This window comes from Hemiscyllium ocellatum, chromosome 13, assembly GCF_020745735.1.
Source record: "Hemiscyllium ocellatum isolate sHemOce1 chromosome 13, sHemOce1.pat.X.cur, whole genome shotgun sequence".
Lineage (NCBI taxonomy): Eukaryota > Metazoa > Chordata > Chondrichthyes > Orectolobiformes > Hemiscylliidae > Hemiscyllium > Hemiscyllium ocellatum.
Window position 1 is genome coordinate 75324081 of NC_083413.1, and position 22614 is coordinate 75346694.

Below are 22614 nucleotides of genomic sequence, written 5' to 3' on the forward strand. Positions count from 1 at the left end.
TCAAAAGACTTTGCATCATGATAATTATATGGACCTTATCCACTTTGTAAGAGCGTTGACATATACCCCATTAATTTGCAGCTCCTATACTGAGGGTTCAGGTACTTGCAACAGCAAAGTTGGGGTCTGTTTAAAGTTTGCACTGAGTTCAAGTAGGTCTGCTGAGTTCAGGTTACCATCCCATGAGATCCACGGCCTTCCCTTTGTCCTGACTGTTAAAAATGGGACCCATTGGGAAAAGGAATGGGACTTCAATATCTGGGGCCCAAATGCCATTTTTAAAGGTCTGTAGAGTCTTCCCAACTCCATGAAAATCTAGCCCAGCGTGTTGGAAAAAAGGTTTGCCAGATGATACACAACAATTTCAGTATTAAGAGAGAAAGAAAGCTAGACACTGTCCCGCAGGTGAAATCTGCACTAACGGGGGACCTGGGCAATTCATAATTAGCTATAGTTCAGTTGAGACATTTAGGAGAGGCATTGGATGAGTATTTGGATAAAAACCATGTGCAAGAGTTTGGGGAGAAAGCAGGACATTGGAACCATGTAATGGTGCTCATGTAACGACCCAGTGTAGGCACGTTGGACTGAAAAGCCTTCTGTTGCACCTTAATACTGCTGTGATGGTGGAACTGCCCATTCTGAGCAATAACCTCAAGAAACACAGACCAGCTGAGCAATCACACCACAGAATCATAGAACCTCTACAGTGCACATACAGGCCACTCTGCCCATCGAGTCTACAATGACCACTTATTTAAGATTACCAGTGGTCAACAACACAACAAACCAGGCAGCTTTCCTATTGGAGGGTGGGAGGGTAGGGGTGAGAGGGTGGAGTCTAACATTCCCTGTGACTCAATGGTACATTGCTGCTTACGATCGATAATGTCACCCAGTCCCTGGGTACAAAGCAGGTCTCTCAGTCTGGACACTTCATCCTTCAGTTCCCGGATCAACTTGTTATTAGGATCCTCGTTAATGACTGCATTGCACCGGATCTGTTTCGCACGATCAGCATACCTAAGCAAGAGAATAAACCAGATGGTATGTTTGTTGCACTGGATAGTGGAACCCGGGGAAGAGTTCTGATGGGAACAGGGAATAGTCCTCAACTCGCTCAATGTTTCATTATCTTCTCTGTGCAGGATACCTATCTACATCCCAACACAAGTCCACCCTTCCTCATGTCAGCCCCCACCTATGCTCCAGATCTACGTTCATATACTCCTCCCCACTGTCTTGAGCCCAGGTGCCCCTTCTTCCCACACATCAGTGAGAGAGAGCTGATGGGAGTCCCTCTGGTCCTTACCTCAAGGTGCTTAGCGTCTCATCGTAATTGATGTCAGCTGGACTCAGGGCTGCCACCATGGCAGTTCGGGAATTTCCCCCTGTGGAGAAGCAAAACAAAAGTCCAGTGTCATCGAACTCTTCCTCACACTTCCCCTACCATATCTCATTCCACTCCATTCCAGCCACGTAAACTGACCACCGTGCCAGAAGTATCAATGACAGCGCCCATCCAAAGTCGGCTAGTGTCTGGTATTGCCCACCAATACCTGCTCAGCAAACGTCATTGTGGGGTTGCCCTAACAGGAGCTAAGACCACTGCACTGTGCTGTATAAATACTTTCTCTAACAATCTCATGCAGACCTTTTCCCTTTTCTTCCCCTGACTGTGATCTGCAACTGAGTCACAATCTTCATTGTGACTGGCCACTCAGAGCAACTCATAGCGCCGGCTTTTCTCCAGTTTCTCGACTGACCATTTGGCAGTGTTAAGCAGCTCCAAAACTCTACCTTCTGTCAGACAGCTTCAGATTAAGCAAATGGACTTGGCTTGTGATTGGTTCTAGTGAGAGGAGTCGTGGCAGGTTGATAGCACTGAATCAGAAAATTGATATCTCAGCAAATATGAGCTGACTCTCCATTGCAGTATGGCATGGTTGGGAGAGCTGTCTTTCTAAAAGCAGTAGTTAAACGCAGTCCCTACCTGTCCCACAAATATCAAATTATCTCCTGCTTTACAACAGTGATTTACACTTCAAAATGCACTTCAGTGGTTGCACAATACTTTGGACTATCCTAGAGGCACAAAACATGCTACACAAATGCAGGCTTTCTTTATAACAGGATTCTTGTTTCAAGATGAAAGGGCCACAAGCAAGTCGTAGTATTGCACAGATCTATTGAGTAACTGTGTAACCTCCCAATCTCATGGTTAGAAAACACAGCATCCATGAGCTAACTGCTAACCTCAGTACATTGCTGTCTGGAAGAAAGAGCTCTCTCTTACCCAGGTTTTCTCGGAGTAACCATGTCAGCACCGAATCTCTGTATGGGATGAAATCGGTTTTCTTCTTTTTCTTGTTCTGATCAGCATTGAAGAGTAAAAAGAGAAATTCAGAAACAGAACACAGTACAGATTTAGATAGGACACAGCAGTTTAAATCATCAGTCTCCTTCTCAAATCAGTTGTGGGATAGTCACACGCCGATAGTCACATAGATAGCACTCCTGTGACGCTTTGGTGGTGAGTGATGGTCGAGTGTCCTCTCTCCAGTTCAGGCCAACAGGTCTTTGATCGACTGAAGCAGTATCTCTGAATCAATCTCTTTAACATGGACATGACGGCACTCAGACGCAAAATGTGACGAAAATACATCAGACGACGTGACAACATTAAGGTGCAGAAACACTTTTCATTACACTGCTACCTGATTTGGATAGTCAGGAGGTGGAAGATCACCTTCATTCCCAAGATTATCCTTCTGGAAATGATAGAGGACATTGAATCTGGCTTTCCACTTTACATAGATGCATTCTACCTCAATGGTCATGGTGAGAATGCTCCATCCAATTAATTTAACATTAATGCCTTAGCAATGCCAGGGCAACCTAATGCCAGGATAGCCAAGTGCACAAGGTTGACGGTCAGGTCATTACCTGATGAGAGCAAATACAAGTATGGGCTGAAATCTGTCTGACCTAGGAACATCTGCTCAGGTCAATAACCTGTTCCTGCTGGAACAGCTGGGAGTGCATGTGACCTTATCACTCATACACTAGCATATACCACCAGATCAGATATTCCAGCTTGATGTATTGCAATATCATCCACACTCACACAGGAATACTTCCCAATGTATTTGTAATTGTGGGAAGGTTTAACGAGCCTGGTGTCTGAATGCACAGCCGTGATTAGTTCAGTTCAAAGATTAGCACCTCTTGGGACAGAGAATATGATGGACACAGTTTAAATTAAAATGTCTCTTATTTTCTCTCAGTCATTAATCTATGGAATGCTTTTCCCTAGAGAGGAGTAGAGACTGAGTCATTGAATATTTTTAAGGCAGAGTTGGATAGCTTCTTGACTCACAAGGGCAGCAAAAGGTATATAATGTGCAGACAGGAAAGTGGGGTTCACACTCAGATATTTTTACATTAATTGTCAGAATGGCCTAGTCTTGCACCTTAGTTATATGCTTGTATTGGTTTGAACATATAACTTGTTAAGAGTTTGATACAACTTAAATGAGATTTTAATTGATTTAACCACAGCTGTGTTTTGGAAATTATTTCATGGCACACCCTATTCAATATCAAAAATCTGTCTAAAGTTCTTGGAGAGATATTCCGAGCATGATAAGAAAAATCAGCAGAAGGTAAGAACACAGTTCTGATACTAAGGTTCCGATCATTAATTTTTTTTATCTGCTTGTGATAGTTCAGTTTAAAAATTACTGGAAAACCTACAATGCATACTGCTTGCTGTCTTTTGACTGGGTAAGGAATTAGATTCAAATAAAGTGCAAATCATAGCCCAACATTTTGGGACCTTGTGGCACAGTGGTAATATCACTACCTTGGTGGCAAGCAGTCCAGGTTCAAATCCCACCTGTTCCAGAGAGGTGATGTCACATCTCTACACAAGCTGATTCTAAAATGTTGAGAACACAATTGCCCAACAGCCATGCATCATCCAAGAGAAGGTCATTAGCCTCAGATGATGATGATCTACCACTTAAACATGGAAGTGAATGGATTTTGAGTGAGCTTTTCCCAAATTATTCAGGTCCATTAGCTCATTTCACTTCACAAATACTCAAGTATTTTCAGCATGTTCAGTTTTCAGTCCCCAACAGTGTTGACATTCTACCCCCACAAAGGCAAGCAAGATAATGGTTTAACCTTAATATTTAACAAATGGAACACTCTTTCAAACAAAATGTGTGAGGGGTCACCAAATTCATTGGCCTGAGGTACTGAGTTGCAAGTCAGTAGTTGGACATTTTTTAAAGATAAAGAGCAACAATCCTCTCGAAGAAACACACACGGAAGGCATGCATGGACCCTTTCAAGCAAGGAACTCCCACTATGTGGTAAATATACACTGTTTCACCCACAAGTTTCTGCCCCTTGCAATACAGGTTTGGACTTAATAGTAAATGCTTGACAGTACAGAACTTAAGCATTGCTAAAAGGAGCTTAAAAATGTGTTGCTGGAAAAGCGCAGCAGGTCAGGCAGCATCAAAGGAACAGGAGAATCAACGTTTTGGGCATAAGCCCTTCTTCAAAAGGGCTCATGCCTGAAACGTCGATTCTCCTGCTCCTTTGAAGCTGCCTGACCTGCTGCGCTTTTCCAGCAACACATTTTTAAGCTCTGATCTCCAGCATCTGCAATCCTCACTTTCTCCATTGCTCAAAGGAGACTAGAAATTGAAGCTTTTGTCTTACTCTTACCATAACTACGATTGCAAGAAATGGATTTAAAAAACATAGACTTAGATAAAAGCAAAATACCATGGATGCAGCAATCTGAAATTAAAACAGAAAATGCTGGCGATCTCAGCAGGTCTGGTAACATCTTCAGAAAGAGAGTCATACTGGACTGGAAATGTTAACTCTGTTTCTCTCATGCTCTCTTGCACTCTCTCTTGTGCTCTTTCTCGCACTCTCTCCATTAATGCTGCCAGACCTGCCAAGTTCCTCCCATGTTCTCAGTGTTTCTTTCAAAACCCAAAAGAAAACTTTTCTTTTCACTGATTTATACAGCATGCAAAGAGGTTGCTGATTGGATGGGCCTTTCTTGGCATAGCAATGAATCAAGAACAATTAACTATCAATCCTGATTCTCAGGCATCAGCAAGTAAATTCTGATTGGTCAGGATGTTGCCATGGGGATGCAGCAGAATTGATTGTCTCTACAACCCTTTTTTTTGGAAAAAAAATGCATCCTTTTGTCCTAGAAAAAACAGGACTTTGAGTATTTGTATCCCAACATCTCAACTATGGTGGACTATATTAAGCAACAGGTTCTGTTGACTATTCTCAGCTCACAGCAGGCTGCTTGTGCTAAACCAGCCTGTGGATACAAGCCTCAGAAAAAATGACCTCGGGTATTGTCACAAGACTATTAATCCAGAAATCTAGCGAAGTTCGAGTTCAAGATAGTAGAATGTGAATTCCTTAAAAATAAACGATCTGGAATTAAAAGTTTATTGATGACCATGAAACCATTGTCGATTGTCAGGAAAAACCCACCTTGTTCATGAATGACCTATAGAGAAGGAAATCTGCCATCCTTACTTGGTCTGACCTACATGTGACTCCAGACCCACCATAATATTTTTCATGTAGTAGCTGAAAATGTGTTGCTGGTTAAAGCACAGCAGGTTAGGCAGCATCCAAGGAACAGGAATTAGGGATGGGCAATGAATACTGGCCTCGCCAACAATGCCCCCATCCCATAAGTGAATAAACAAAATCTGCATTATATGTGGCTCTGTCATTGGGAATTATTGATTAAATAATTAAGAATGTGCTAAGAGTTACATCAGAAACCAATTTATGATCATCAGTCAGTCTCACAGTTTGTACTTATGGAAGCTACACATTTGGGCCCAGATATTTGGGGCCCAATTTACCTGGATAAAAAGAATCTGAACATACATTGCACCTTTTTCAAAAAATATGGTCATGTAGACAAACAAACTCTGCTGCACCCTCATGCCAACACCCTGGCCAATCAGAATGTAGTTTCCTGGTCTGAGAGTTAGGATTGACAATTCACTGTTGTTGTGAAGTTGAGGGCATGTACTGTACCTTTAAGAGAGAGTTAAAGCTGTTCTGAACTGAGAGCTTACAAGCACCTGTGTATATAACTAGATGGCAGTCCCAAAATGTACTGAAAAATTGAAAATACAAAACATTTGGCTGTGAAATGGATACCTGTGTTGTTTTTTGCTTTTTGACAACAGTTCGAATTTAACCAATCAGTTTAAATTATAGCCCAGGATCTAAAACCCAATTGAGTTTGAATTTATTGTTTTTGCCAATATTGAACCAATGAGACAATCCGATGTTGTAGGTATAAGAATGTGGACATTTTGAAAATTGATCAGAGAGCAACTGCTGTAGAGAGAGTAATTCCAGGAGAGTTAATTGCCCATCTAACATCTTGCTCTCCAAGAAATTAGGAAATAATCTGTATCAAAGGTACCTTTTCTTACAAAACATACTTGCAGTAAAAAGAAAGAAGACAACCCAGGGAGATCCTCAGCCGGCAGAGTGGAAGACACAGAAGACAGAGAGTGTGTGTTTTTAAAATTAATTTGATATAATTTTAATAAGTGTCTTATTGGAACAACATGTCATTATAGAGCTGGACACAGATAGTAAGCAGTTAAGAGAACGGGAGGCTTAGAGTTGTGAATAGTTATTGTTTAATGTTCACTTTTACAGTTAAAGAATAAATTAATGTTATGCTCTTTAAATCGTGGAATTCGGGAGTTCTCTGCCACTCATATTTAGATTATGAGGTGAGGTGAGCTTTTCTGGGTGTTTGGTTTAATTAACAAAAGATTTCACCTCCGTGTCGTGACACTGTTCTTGCTGCGTCCCTGTGTAAATAATTGCCCATTCAGTCAGCACACTCCTCTCATTCTGTATCAAATGTTACCTCATTTTTAAATTCTGTTCCTTGTATCCTAGTCCTGATGAACGCAAGGTACAGAATTTCGAGCTCTGGTTTCTTTGAGCAATGTTTGGATATTACGTACTTGTTTACACCGCAAGTAACATGGCTCAGTTTGCTATCTTTAAAGCTTATGCTGACTCCAAAGGGTTTCAAATCAATGGCTGTTAGCATTCCCTTTTCCCTCCAGCTTTCCTGAATGTGATCCAGTGCATCGGTTAACCTCTTGTACCTCACTGAACTGCTGACCTCCTCATGGTCAAGCCCATGCTGGGTGTTGACAGGATATATTAACTGCCTACATATCGCAGCTGAGGCTGCTCCTGAAGTGCAGTGGGAGGAAGCACAGGTTGAATTGTGTTAGTGTGAATGTAGGAGAGTACAGCAGTATCCATACCTTGTTTGATCCAGAATCCTGTAAGAAACCAAACAAGCAAGAGGTTTACTGAATAGATCAGAGACACATGGTTATCACTGTAGCTACAACAGTTAGAGCACATCCTTGACTCATAAGAAACTGTGTGGAATCTATCATTCGTACCGTTGTTGGCACAGTCTGGATTATTGCATTCAAGGATATTGGGACAACAATTGGAGTTTGTGCTTCATCATTATAACCAGGACTCCTTTTATATGGAAAGCTATTCAGAAAGACTTGTCTTAATGTGATAATATGAGTTCTAAATTTGACTTACACATGTTTCAGCACATCTTAAATTAATTATACATTAATTATATTGAACAAATGCAGATGGTGAGCACTAACTGGGGATTCACTTTCGTCCTGGAAAAATAGACACAGACTAAAACAAGTTAAGACCTACATGCTAGTAATCAGTAACATTGTAAGTAAATATAAAAGAGTATAAAGAGTAACTCCTGTTCCACCCTTCACAAACTAGATTTCTAGAGTAAAACATCCCATTCTTACAATTTGCATTTTCTGGAATTGTTTTCAACATTTATAATCCTATAACAGTTGTGTGTAAGATCAGCTGCCAGCCCTAACCTTTCAAGATAAAAAAGTTGAGGTTTTTCTCTGCTTTGATCATAATTCAGACTAAGTGCTGCACTGCTTCATGTGTATTTTGGGTAAAGCATTGAATCGAGGCCCTGTCTGCACTCTCCGGTGGGTACAAAAAGATCCAATCACAATATGTCAAGGAAGATCAAAGAAGATCTTCACTAGGGCTTATCCACTGTTACTCCTGAATCAACATCACTAATGACCAGGCCATTGCTGTTGGAATGACCTTGGTGTGTGCGAATTAGCTGCCACTTTTCCAACAACAGTGTTTGAACTCTAAAAGGAAAGCACTTCATCTGCTTTGAGATGTCCTAAAATCATGAAAGATTCAATGGAAATGCAATTCGATCTTGTAATTTTTTTTCTGTGACAGAAGGGATCAACTTTGTGCACTGCCTCATGTCCCAGAAAGATTCTCTTGGCAAACAGGACTGGACACAGATCTTGGATTAGGATCTGACCACAATCCTGACTTAGAGTCATAGAGATGTACAGCATGGAAACAGAACTTGACTAAACTGATCTAATTCCATTTCCCAGCATTTGGCCCAGATCCCTCAACCCTTCCTATTCATGTACCTATCCAGATGTGTTTTAAATGTTGTGAACGTATCAGCCTCCATCACCTCCTCTGGCAGCTCATTCCAGTCACCCACCATCCTCCGCCTGAAAAAATTACACTGAAGGTCCCTTTTAAATCTTCCCCTTCTCACCTTAAACCTTTGCCCTCTCGTTTTTTACTCAGCTGCCTTGGGGGAAAGACCTTGGCTATTCACCCTATCCATGCCCCTCCTCACTTTATAAACCTCTATAAGGTCACCTCTCATCCTCCAATGCTCGAGGGAAAATAGCACCAGCTTATTCAGCATCTCCCTATAGCACAGACCCTCCATCCTTGGAACATCTTGTACATCTTTCTGAGCCCTTTCAGGTTTTGCAACACCTTTCCTACTGCAGGGAGGCTGGAAATGAATGCAGCATTCCAAAAAAATGGCCTAACCAATGTCCTGAAGACCTGCTTCCCCCTTCCTCTGACTCCAATCCTACTGTTGCCGCTATTGATTTTAACATCCTATTGACTTTGTTAATTGATGCTGTGCATTGGTAAAGCACTTTTGGGTATTGACGCAGTTTATACTTTAACAGAAAGATGCCAACATCCATATTACACCAGAATCAGTGAGCAAAAGAATCAGGTTTCACTCACCACATCCGCCAGAGCGGAGATTACTTTGCCCAGGGTCGTAAGGGATTTATTGATATTTGCACCTTCCTGCAGCAAACAAGGAACAAGCCATTAAAAAACAGCAGGCAAAACAAAACTGAACACAGATCTAATTTCTTCTTGTGTCTTTAATTGAAACAAACAATATGACAAATTGATAGTAATGGTTTCCCTGGTGTCTTATAAACCATGCATGGAACAATTTTAAATAAGTCTGTTCATTCCACATGCTCAGCTACCAGCAATAAAATAATGCAAAACAGGACTCATTTTTTCAAAGGGCTTGGCTGAATTTGAATTATGCTGACTTCAAAGACTTTCAACTCAATGCTATCAGCGTTTCATCCACCACCCAGCCCCTGTCCACCAACTCATCCAAATTTGATACCATCTGTCAGTTAACCTCTTGTATCTCATCCAAGTGCTTAATTCTTAGTGGATCAATTCAAATTCAGAAGGATAGAATTTCAATACAAGATGGAGGGTGGCTTGGAGGGGGACAGGTGATTCATGAAGCAGTGCTCCCATGAATCTGATGCTCTTGTCTCTTTAAGTGGCAGAGGTCATGGATTTGGAAGATGCTATCAGAGGAGCCTTTGTGAGTTCCTGCAGTGTCTCTTGTACTTGGTACACGTTGATGCATTTTCTTTCTAGCCTCGCAGGTCTCCGAGGTCCATGTGCGGAAATGACGTTTGGAACCGAACAACCTCACTGATCACCAGATTAGCAGGAGCATTACTGGAGGGTCCTTCCTACTGATGGGAGAAGACGTTCCCACCAAAGATGGTGGTGGTGACTGGGACATTGTCGGGAAGCTGTGATTCAGGGAGTATGATGCTGTTAGGCTGTTTCTTGCCTAGTTTGAGGGGAAGTTCTCCTACATTTGGCACAATCCCTTACACGTTTGCACAGTGGATTTTGACTAGTCGACAGGGCTGGATTTGCCACTGTCTATTCTGATGCCTAAGTCAACGTTGGGTGATCCATCCAATATCATTTCTTGCCTTCATCTTTATAACCTATCTTCCTATACAAAGACTGGGGTAAGTGAAAAGTTCAAGATCTGGATGGATGGATGAAAGGAAGAATGATGTGGACAGCTAGCTGCTTTGATAGACAGATCCATAGGTGGATGAATGAATGGGAAAATGCATAATGATGAGATGGATGAGGGAATAAATGCTTGGATAGATGGATAGAGATTCTCACCTTTAATCGTGTTCCCTTTGCTCCTGTGGAATCAGCTCTTTCACTTCCAGCCAAATCAACCAAACTGATTTTGCTAACCTACAGAGGGAATTAGAAGTAAAACATGGCACTTCAAAAAAAGTCATGAGATAATTCCTGTTTTTAATTCTGTTCCATTATTCATCCCTTCCTACAACTCTCCAGTACGTTCCCTGTGAAATGTAAATGCATTACATAGACAACTTCTGTAGGTCCTACATCATTGTATAACATTTCTGTAAACTGGGCTTCTTGTGGTCAAAGCCTGCAACTGGGGAAGTCAAGGCACAAAGCTGAATTTGATACTTCTTAAGGTGTAACCCTAGGTAAGATGTGATTATTAATGCAGAACTGTGACAGAAGCTGTGTAATCATAGCTTCAGGGATGGGTGTGTGGTGGATGGAGGTGTACAAATGCAACTGTCATGCTAATGCCTTTTTTTTCTCTGCCTCCCCACAACAAAACAACTTGGATTCATATAGCTCCCAATTTCCATGTTTCTAACAAACGCTTTATTTTTACTTCCTTCATGGGATATGAGCATTGTTGGCAAGGACAGCATACTGTCATAGTCATGTAATGGAAACTAATGAGGCATAAATATGAATTTCTGACATACGAACCAAAAATAAACACTTCCTTCAGATATAAAGGGAGCTGAAAGGTCAGGCAATCTTTCTTTGCCAGACACATGGGACTGCAAGAACACTGAGCTAATTTTCATGTCTGGACAAATCTTGGCGAAGTCGAGTTAAAATGCTAATAACCCTTGCTGTGATAATGTCTGTATTTCTCCGGCGAATTAAAATGATTGAATTCACAATACTATGGCAGTCCTTGTGATTCCAAATTTGAAGTTCATAGCGTTGGTTGTGAAAATCTCTCTTTTCAAGATGCCACGAGGAAGAGTGATACCCACAAACCTTTGTGTGAAAATGGCCTAACCACTGATTAGAGAGCCTTAAGCAGGACAATGGGGAGAGAGATGCTTTGTTTACACAATTGAAGTTAGGTTTTTGATAAGCAGATTTAATAATACCTTTAAACCAAAGAAATGAATAGACCCTGGCTGAGACCACTTTCTTTAAGCCGCATGTACGTAGAAGATTGAGTTGGCTTTGAACTCACTACTTGAGGAACTGCACCAGCTCTGCATTATTACCCCTTGACTGGAGTGTAACAAGAGAAATCTGCATCAATGAGAATAAACCAACAGTCAAGGCTACTCAAGATTAATTCCTCTGTGGATCTGTTATAGGAAGAATATTATTAGATTGGAGAGAGTTCAGAAGTAATTTGCCAGAATGTTGTCAGGTGTGGAAGGTGTGAGTTATAAGGAGCGGGGATTGCTTAGGCTGGGACCTTTTTCACTGGAGTGTAGCAGGTTGAGAGGGGACCTTACAGAGGTTTATAAAGTCATGAGGGATACGGAAACAAAACAGAAATCAGAATTAACACTTCGGGTCCAATGACCCGAGGAAGATTCTGAGGAAGGGTCTCTACTCCCAAAATATTAACTCTGATTTCACTCCACAGATGCTGCTGAGCTTTTCTAGCAATTTCTGTCCTTGTTTCTGAGTTACAGTTCTTTCAGTTTCACAAGACACATTTCCGCCACCTCCAAAGAGACCCCACCACCAGGGATATATTTCCCTCCTCACCCCTTTCCGCCTAATACATCAGGCTAATGATAGGAGTCTTTCCCCTAGAGTGGGGGATTTAAGATTAGGGGCATACTTTCAAGGTGCGAGGAGAGAGATTTTAAAAAGGCACAAGGGGCAGATTTTTTACACAGAGGGTGGTTCATGTTCGTATTACACAGAGAATGAACTTCCAGAGAAAGTGGTGGATGGGGGCACAGTTACAACATTAAGAAGACACTTAGAAGAGTACATGAATATGAAATGCTTGGAGGGACATGGGCCAGGAGCAGGCAAGTGGGACTAGTTTAGTTTGGGATTATGTTCGGCATGGACTGGTTGGACCAAAGGGCCTGTTTCCTTGCTGCTATGACATAAAGGGTTATAAGTCTGAATCTAGAATACACGCTATGGAGACGCAAGTACAACAAAGAAATCTTAAGAAAACATTAACACATACCTCGGGAGAAATCATAATTATTTTCCCTGAGTGTGCGCATACTTGTGAGAGGATGAATGAAGGTACAGATGCAGGTGCTGGACAATAAAAGTGTATGTTTCCTCTCCACTTATAAAAAAACTGTTCCTAACAATTAAAGCCCAGAGTTAAAACTGCTTTATTTTTAAATAAACTGTTTTTTGGTCAGTGAGTATGCAGGATCGGTCCCCCGCAGTAAGTCTCCTTCCATGGTTGCAACAATGCCCATCCCGAGTTGGCCTGGAGATGATGTGGTGAGCCAATCTTGAAGCACTGTAGCCTAAGTGGCATAAGTCCACCCAAAGTGATGTTTGGGATGATTTCCAGGTTTTTTTGAGCTAGCGACAGTGAAAAAAAACACCATCTTAATGTGAGACTGTGAATGGCTAGAAGGGGAAAAGAAGTAGAATTTAATGAGTGTCTTAGAGGGGCAAAGACAGATAGAGAGGCGGGGCAATTTTCAGGAGGCAATTCCAGAGATTTAGGCAGTTAAAGGAACAGCCACCAACTCTGGAGCAATTACAATCATGGGGTTGGAGGGGCTATATGTAGAGGAATGTAGGTATTTCAGATATATGTGCAATTTAGTGTAGGGTCAGTAAGAATAGGGGTGATGAATGGATGAAAGGGATTTGGTTTGAGTTAGGATACAAGCAGCAGAGATTTGAATGGCCTCAAGGGTGGAGGGTAGAGTGTAGGAGACCAGCCAGGAGCTCATTAAGATAGTCAAGTTCAAAGGCAAGGAAGAAACGACTGTTCCAGCAGATGAGATGAGAAGAGTTGGTGGGGAGCAGGTGTGCATGTGCCTGGGCAGATGTATAAATCAGGCAAAGTAGTGGCGGTGGAAATAGATACATAGAAAATAGAAGCAGGAGTTAGCGATTCAGCCCTTCAAGTCTCCTCCACCATTCGTCGAGTCAGAGAATCATAGAGTTATCCAGCATGGAAATAGACCCTTCGGTCCAACCAGTCTATGCCAAACATAATCCCAAACTAAACTAATCCCCCCTGCCTGCTCCTGGCCTATATCCCTCTAAACTTTTCCTATTTGTGTATCTGTCCGAATGTCTTTTAAATGTCATAATTGTACCCACATCCACCACTTCCTCAGGAAATTCATTCCACACACGAACCACCCTCTGTGTAAAAGGTTTGCCTCTTATGTCTTCTTAAAATCTCTCTCCTCACACCTCAAGAATGGTGCTCCCTAGTCTTGAAATCCCCCAACCTAGGGAAAAAAACAACTACCATTAACTCTATCTATACCCCTTGTGATTTTATAAATGTTTCAACCTCCTATGCTCCAGGGAAAATAGTCCAGTCTATCTTTATAACTCAAACGGTCCATACCTGGCAACATCCTGATAAATCTCTTCTGAACTCTGTCCAGCTTAATAGTATCCTTCTAATAACTGGATTCAACATGGTCATGGCTATTCACCCAACTCAGATTCCCATTCAACCTCATACCCTTTGCTCCTTTTAGCTCTAAGAACCATATGATTAGATTAGATTCCCTACAGTATGGAGACAGGCCCTTCAGCCCAACAAGTCCACACCGACCCTCCGAAGAGTAACCCACCCAGTCCATTCCCCTACATTTATCCCTGACTAATGCACTAACGCTATTGGCAATTTAGCATGGCCACTTCGCCTAACCTGCACTTCTTTGGTTGGTGGGAGGGAATGGAGCACCCAGATGAAACCCACGCAGACGCGGGGAGAATGTGCAAACTCCGAGGCTGGAATTGAGCCTGGATCCCTGGTGCTATGAGGCAGCAGTGCTAATCACTGAGCCAGCATGCTACCCACATCTAACTCCTTCTTGAAAATATTCAATGTTTTGACCTCAACCGTGTTCTGTGGTGGAGAAATAGCCAGTCTTAGCAATTGCTTGGATATGTGGTTAATAGCTCATCTCAGGGTCGACTATGACACCAGAGTCATAAAACAGGCAGCCAGTCAGTTCGGCTACAGAGAGCTATCAGGGAGAAGGATGGAACCAGTGATTGAGGAGTGGAGGTTGTGGCTGGGACTGAACACAGTAATCTCCTGATGTTTATTTGCAGATAACTACAGATCATCCAACAGTGAATTTCAGACAGTTGAGAGTTTCAGATGTAGACTCTACCTCAGTCATAAAGCATTTGATACTCTAACAACCTTGCATCTGAAAAAAAATCCTTCTGAGTTTGTCCTTCATTCTTCTAGTGGAAGTTCTCAGCTTATTAACCCCCATCTTGATGTGAATTCATTAAACATTGCAAATACATTGCCAACTGCTCAAAGTCCGTTATGATTTTAAAAAGGTTGATCTGATTATAATATTCCCCATTCTAATGAAAGAAAGCATCAATTTCTGTATGACTGGAAGCCCTTATTCCAGGGGATATTGCTTTTCCAGTTCTAGGTCCCACATCCAGACATTCTAATCTGGGAATATCTGACTGCAGGTTCTTTTGCTGCAATGACTTGCAGTTCTTTCTGGTGGGTGACAGTGGTACAACACGCAGTATTACTGGCAAGAGAACCTTTGTCTTACTTCAGCCATTGATTAAATAACAAATAAGCAACTTAACATTCGTTGAATTTGCTCCTCTGTGATTGCCTATCCTCATCTCCAGATAAAGGTGAAGTCACTACAGCCCCAGTGCATCATAGGTCTGCTCTCTCAGTAGAGAGATTACTGCTAGCGGTTTAACCTGATGGTCACCACATGTCAGGTGAGGGGCAAGGTTGAGAAGGAGGTTCCTTCATGGTAACCTGAGTCAGCATGGGAATTGAACCCACGCTGTTGGTGTTTACCCAGTGTTGCCAACCAGTTGATCCAACTAACTACCCCATGGAGGTGCTGATGCTTGCTGGACAGTCACTGTTACCCACAACCTCAACATATTGTTTATTTTCTTGTTTTCCAAGTTTTGTGTACAATTTTTGATGCTACACTTTCAAAAGGATTGGAGAGAGAAAGAGAAAGAGAGAGAGAGAGAGAGAAAGAGAGAAAGATCAAAAGAGGTTTGTTCCAAGGATGACTTCAGTTGTGAAGATGGGACTGAAGATGTTAGGTCTATTCTCCTTGGAGAGACTAGGAGGAGACCTGATATAAAATTTCAAAACCATGAGGATCTGGGCACAGAGGATGGGGAGAAACTGACCTACTTTTAAAAAGATTGGGTATCAGAATGCATAGCTTTGAAATGATTTGCAAAAGAAGGAAATGAGAGGTGAGCAAAATCACTTTCACACAGTGAATAGTTAGGGCCTAGAACAGATTACTCGGGAATTTATGGAGCCTGGTTTAAATGAGGCATTCAAGAGGACTTTCACTTACTGATTATGCTGTAGCAGTTCCACCAACACTGCCGGCACAAGATCCTACAAATCTACTCGGAAGAAAGACATGCCAACACCAATGTCCTCGACCAGGCCAACATCCCCAGCATTGAGTCACTGCCATCCTTAATCATCTGTGACGGGCTGGGCATTTCATCTGCATGACCTACACAAGGCTTCCCAAGCAGGTGCTCTACTCCCAGCTCCGGAATGGCAGGCGAGTCCCAGGTGGTCAGAGGAATTGCTTCAGGGATACCCTCAAGGGCCTTATTGGTGAAATGCGGCATTCCCACAGACACCTAGGAATCACTATGCCCAAGACCATCCAGAGTGGAGAAGGAGCGTCCAGGAAGGTATCGAGCAAACCATGATTTTAAAGAATGGTGGAACTGTCCCGAGGGGTCAAATAGCCCACTCCATCTCCTATTTTTAATGATCTTATTGAAGCGCAAGATATTGAATTGAAAGCGTACAGACTTATGTGAAGGATTATGGATCTGCCGGAGGTTACAGAGATAGGGAACAGTCAATTCATGGAGGGGTTTGCACATGTTGATGGGATTTTTAAAATCAAGGGCTTGATGTGTACGGATCCAATATATACCAGTAACTATAAGAGTGGTGTAAATAGGACCTAATACAGGTTATGCTGCAGGCAGTAGACCTTTACATGACAGTAAGTTAAATCCCATTTAGATTTGCTGTTTTCTCATGGATAGGCTGTTACCAACCACCAAGAAACCTGTCACAGCCTGAAACAAGTTCAATTTAAGGCTAACAATGGTGTTCAGCAGGCTCAAAAATCAGGTTTAAACATGGGAACATTCTCCATCAAAAGGTAAAGATCTGTATCCTATCTAAATGAAACAGATTCAAATCACCACCTCCAGAGTTGAAAGGTGATTTTGGTCACTGCACCATTTAATCTTGCATCACAGCAAGTAGAACCTCAACCCATGGCTGTCACTGGGGTGGACTTGACTCTCAGTCTACAGACATCCCAATTACGCAGGTCTCCTTTACCTTCTCAGAGGATGTTTCTGGAGTGTCGTGTGTTTTCTGTGTGAAGATGATGTTGAACACAGCGTGAGATCGACTGCTCGTCTCGTTCATGTTCGTAGCAGCCACAGTCCTGAGGAGAGAGAACAGCAAGACAACCTGAGTAGAACCTCTCCCTCTTTCACATTCACTCCATCACAAAGCATCCTCTTGCTTTCACTTCTTCTCTACACTGCCAATTCTTTCATCCTCAACTCTCAGGCAATCACAGGCTAATACTTTGTGTTTTTAATTGCCTCCTATAGGCATTTTCAGGCTTCCTCTATCTCATATCTATCTTCCACCCACTTGGATCCTTAACTAAGGACCTTTCAACATTACCTTGACCACTTCCACCTAGAAGGACAAGGACAGCTGTAAATAGATGGTAACGCTACCGTTTGCCACACTCCAACCTGACTCAGAAATCTATCGCCATTCCTTCACTGTCAATGGGTCACAACATTGGAACTCCCCTGTCAAGTAATAACCTATCCAACCCTGCCTTGAATACATTGAATGACCCAGTCTTCCCAATGAAGAGAATTACACGGACTTACTGACTCAGAGAGAAGGAATAATTCTTCTCATCTCAAACATAAATGAGAGACCTCTGATTCTCAAACTCTGCCCCCTGGTTCCAGTCTTCCCCATACTCACTCCGTACTCATTCTATCCAATTTCCTCAGGATGTGCTATGCTTCAATAAGATTACCGGTTACACTTCTAAATTCCCATGGATACAGGCCAAACCTCTTCAACATTTCTTGATAGGACAATCCATCCATCCCAGGAGGGAGTTGAATGAACTGTCTCAGAATTTAATCCAACTCCATTATGTCTTTATTTGAATAAGGAGGTCAAAGCTATGCAGAGTACTCTAGATATAGTCTCACCATGGCCTTGGACTTCTGCAGTAAACCTTATGTACTGTATATTGCATTCCCCTAGCAATAAACAACAACAATCTGTTTCCCTCTTTAATCACTTGCTATGCCTGCATACTAGCTTTACGTGTTACACATACCAGGCTTATGTATGCAGAAGACAATGTGTTGACATGACAATTAAAATGTGTGAAACCCATGAGCAGCTGCATGGGAACATTGGTACGAGGGCATCCAGATCCTCTCTGTACCATTAGGTTCTGCTGTCTTTTTCCTTTTCATTATTGTGCTGACTAATTATTTTTCCTGCCAAAGTGGAGAGGTTCACATTTTCCCATTATGCTTGTTCCCACTTGAATTGCTGCCTGCTTACTCACACTCTCTCTATCCCTTTGCTGTCACTGTATCTCCTTTGGACAACTTACATTTTGACCTCATCAGCAAAATTCAGTGCCTCCTCCTGAAACATTATGCCACTACCTTCTCAGACAACAAATCCTTTATCCGTGATAATTGATATCCCGAATCAGCTCTTACAATAACCATTGGTGCCGCCCCTTATCAAAAAGGTGTTTTTCCCTCATCTCAGAGAAAGTGAGGACTACAAATGTTGGAGATCAGATTGTGGTGCAGGAAAGCACAGCAGGTCAGGCAGCATCCGAGAAGCAGAAGAATCGATGATTTGGGTATAAGCCCTTCATCATGAAGCTTCATAATTCATAATAAATAGCTTATGCCCAAAACGTCGACTCTCCTGCTCCTCGGATGCTGCCTGACCTGCTGTGCTTTTATAGCATCACACTTTCTCTTGTCGAGATCTATTGTAGACTAATAGTTAGAGATTAACTCCTACAATTCATCAGTAATTCAAATTTTATTGCATAATGTAACTCGTAGGATGTTCGAAGATGACCATGTTCTTTATTTGTCTGGTGATCCTCATGTTCCCATCGGCTGGAGATAGCCAGTACCTAGCTTTGTTGCCAGAATCCATGAGGTCTGAAATGTCATTGTAAGAGGTGACGGCAAGTTTGGAGAGATCCTCCACATAAGGGCCGAGGATGGGGTGCTCCCGAACACGAAGGTTCCCTTTGGTCTTGGGGTTTAGTAAATCTCGCACACGTTCACAGTAAATTTCCATGTAACTGACCTGGAAAGCAAACACAGCAGGAAGATCACGAATAAGCGAGGAAAACACCAGATGCCTGAAGGACATTTTCCATGGGGGAAACAAAAAGATCCTCTATTTATTCTCAATCAATGAAGTTTAATGTTTGCTTCAACAATGGTGACCTCAACCTGTGCTGTTTGGCATCTCTATGCATCACAAACCACCCATCCAGCCAACTGAGCTAACTAATCTCTCCCCTTGCCCTGGTACTGCTGCTTGTTGATGTTGTCCATATCAGCTACTACAGGTATACCATCAACCACCCAGCTCTGTCTGCCCACTCCCTCCCTCGATCCTCTTCAGCCTTCTTGTTGTCAGTTTGGTTTCCATGAATGAGGCACACTTCTTCCAATTAAACATTGAGAAATATAAAACCATTGTTTTAGCAGCTGCTACAAATCTGTACATTCACCAAGGATTCCATCCTCCTCCCATATTCCATTATTATGTTTCAACCGGACTGTTGGCCTCCAGGAGTCCTATTAGAGTCCAAAAAGCTAAACTTCTGACCTCATATCCTCTCCATCACCAAGCCACCTACCTCAGTAACATCACTTATCTCTGCATTATCTCAGTAACATCACTTATCTCTGCATCCCCTCAGTAACATCACTTATCTCTGCATTATCTCAGTAACATCACTTATCTCTGCATTATCTCAGTAACATCACTTATCTCTGCATTATCTCAGTAACATCATTTATCTCTGCATTATCTCAGTAACATCACTTATCTCTGCATCCCCTCAGTAACATCACTTATCTCTGCATCATCTCAGTAACATCACTTATCTCTGCATCCCCCCAGTAACATCACTTATCTCTGCATTATCTCAGTAACATCACTTATCTCTGCATCCCCTCAGTAACATCACTTATCTCTGCATCCCCCCAGTGACATCACTTATCTCTGCATCCCCCCAGTGACATCACTTATCTCTGCATCCCCTCAGTAACATCACTTATCTCTGCATCCCCCCAGTAACATCACTTATCTCTGCATCCCCTCAGTAACATCACTTATCTCTGCATCCCCCCAGTGACATCACTTATCTCTGCATCCCCCCAGTGACATCACTTATCTCTGCATCCCCTCAGTGACATCACTTATCTCTGCATCCCCCCAGTGACATCACTTATCTCTGCATCCCCCCAGTGACATCACTTATCTCTGCATCCCCTCAGTAACATCACTTATCTCTGCATCCCCTCAGTAACATCACTTATCTCTGCATCCCCCCAGTAACATCACTTATCTCTTCATTATCTCAGTAACGTCACTTATCTCTGCATCCCCTCAGTAATATCACTTATCTCTTCATTATCTCAGTAACATCACTTATCTCTGCATTATCTCAGTAACGTCACTTATCTCTGCATTATTTCAATAATATTATTTACCTCTGCACCCCTTCAGTAACATCACTTATTTCTGCATTATCTCAGAAACATCACTTGTCTCTGCATCACCCCAGCTCATTAGCTGCCAAATCCCTTATCCAAAACTTTGGCTATCTCTATTCTTGACTATTCCAGTGTCTTTGAGTTCTCCACATTCCCAAAATGTCAGCTCATCCAAAGCACTGCTGTCTATCTCCTAATTCACACCAAGTCCAGTTCACCATTACCCTTGTGCCTATTCACTTACACTGGTTCTGTAACACTGAAAATTTAAAATTCTATATTCAAATTCCTTCACTGCCATATCACTCCCTATCCTTATAACTTACTCGAGCCTTAAAAATGTAGAGAGCTCAGTGTTCTTCCAATTCTGACCTCTTGCACGTCCCTCATGTCCATTGTCCTCCTATTGGAAGCCAAGCCTTTAGTTGCTGACAGCCTGAGCTCTGGAACTTTCCCTCTAACACCCTCAATTTGCACCTAATATTTGGACTTAATGTTGATCTTTGTCTGATCATATTTCTGTGAAGCACCTTAGGACATTTTCCTATATTAACCTTGTTATATAAACATAAGTTGTTGTTGTATCTGCAGTTGTATCCAGTCAAGATGATGGACGTTAGTGGAATGGAATACTCTCCCATTCAGAACCCCAATATTCCTTAAATATTCCTTAAATATTCCTGGACCAGGTACAACTTGATGCAGAGTACAGCTTCCTCAACTCTCTCTCTCTCTCTCTCTCAACAACATTAGTGTTCTCTTGGCTGTTGAATTCAGTGCAGTTTTGGTTTATAAACCCATCCCATTAGGAAATGAATAGGCTAAAGATATTTTGAAAAGGAGTTCATTCAACAGTGGACACCTATCTCTGACTGAATAGGATCTATTCTGATGCCCAGAAGGTGATTATTTGTTTACCCACAGCATTACCTATGAGATTATTTTTAAGCGGGCATATGCACTGTAAAGAATCTCGGCCAAGTGTCAGATAGAAGATGTATTTCACAAAGGAAAGCTTCATCCTAGAGCGTCTTAGCTTACACTTACCTCCACAGAATATGAGAGGTTGGCATTTGTACTGTCATTAATTCTGGCAAAGAGATCTTCACAGAGCTGGGGACAGAGAGAGAAAGATAAGGTAATGTAAATAAAATATATAATCTCGATCTATAGTGAACCTCGTAAACTCAGGACACCTAAAGAACTTGCTCCAGGTGTTCTTTATTTACAGTTGTTCTTATTTTGAAAATGATCAATGTCTGAGTAATGTTCAGATGAGACAAAAATCCCAGGATTCACTGTATCTCTGGCAGAATTCCTTCTTCCCTTTGCAGGGGCTTGGTCTAATTCCAGCAGCTTGTCAGTAGGATATGAACTCAATCTATTCTATTTGTTGAGTTTCCACTTTAGTCTAACGTGTTCTAATTGTGTACTCAATGCCCTTTTATTGAAACATGTGCTGAACAATCCCACAGTCTCATTGCCTTCAATTTACAATACCCCTCCCTCCGTCCTTCTCCTTTTGTCTTTCTGCCTCACTGTAGCTCCTCTTTCGGGGCTGCTTACACTCCTGGTCAATGCTGTTGCTGCTCCTGACTCTGTAACGGGCACACTCTCCAAACCCGCCAATCGCTCAAATCATTGTCAGCTTCCCTTTCTCCCTGTCTCCCCCACACGCCTTTTCCCCAGAAATTTCAGACATTCCCTTCCAAAATGTTGAGACAGCCCCACGCCTAAATGTAAAGACTACGCCTGCAACACTACACCTATCCCTCCCATGATGAGAGACTGTACACCCCCCCCCACACCCACCACACACACACACACACACACACACACACACACACTGTTACAGCTCTTCACTGACAGCGCTTGGCTGTCATCACATGGGAGTAATGGGGAAGGTTACACAGTGGCATGATATTGATCCAAAGATCAGCAAGTAAATGCTGCAGTTTGGTGACTGTAACCAATCTTGCAAGAAGAACAGTTTGGTTCAGTGTATTCCATGTTGTTTTTGTGGAATGGGGAGCTTTTTATCCAGTACCCACAGGAGCAGCGAAAGTCCCCTACCTCTGGGAAAAGCTGTGCAGCCACTTACTCCCAAAGATAGTGGAGTTTCTCTGCTGCAATGCATGCTGGGTAAAATAGTCTCCATTATTCGAAATCTGGTTTGTTTTCACCCACAAGCAGTTCACACCAACATGC

At 42.2% G+C, this 22614-nt stretch overlaps 1 protein-coding gene across 18 annotated transcripts in view; it reads right to left on the bottom strand.

The window, feature by feature from the left end:
- The window catches only part of kif1aa (kinesin family member 1Aa), a 299164-nt gene that overhangs the window by 156638 nt on the left and 119912 nt on the right, over positions 1 to 22614 (bottom strand). For 10 of the 18 annotated variants that reach the window (XM_060834323.1, XM_060834317.1, XM_060834321.1 and 7 more), the window contains exons 4-12: positions 21454 to 21519; positions 18804 to 18982; positions 16931 to 17039; positions 10438 to 10515; positions 9211 to 9276; positions 7374 to 7391; positions 2297 to 2372; positions 1313 to 1391; positions 881 to 1023 (exon numbers count right to left, since the gene is read on the bottom strand). In XM_060834323.1, coding sequence (XP_060690306.1) covers positions 881 to 1023; positions 1313 to 1391; positions 2297 to 2372; positions 7374 to 7391; positions 9211 to 9276; positions 10438 to 10515; positions 16931 to 17039; positions 18804 to 18982; positions 21454 to 21519 — 814 coding nt within the window. Of the gene's footprint in view, positions 1 to 868; positions 1024 to 1312; positions 1392 to 2296; positions 2373 to 7373; positions 7392 to 9210; positions 9277 to 10437; positions 10516 to 16930; positions 17040 to 18803; positions 18983 to 21453; positions 21520 to 22614 lie in introns of all 18 variants that reach the window. The other 8 variants (XM_060834320.1, XM_060834322.1, XM_060834319.1 and 5 more) reach the window with 1 other exon arrangement.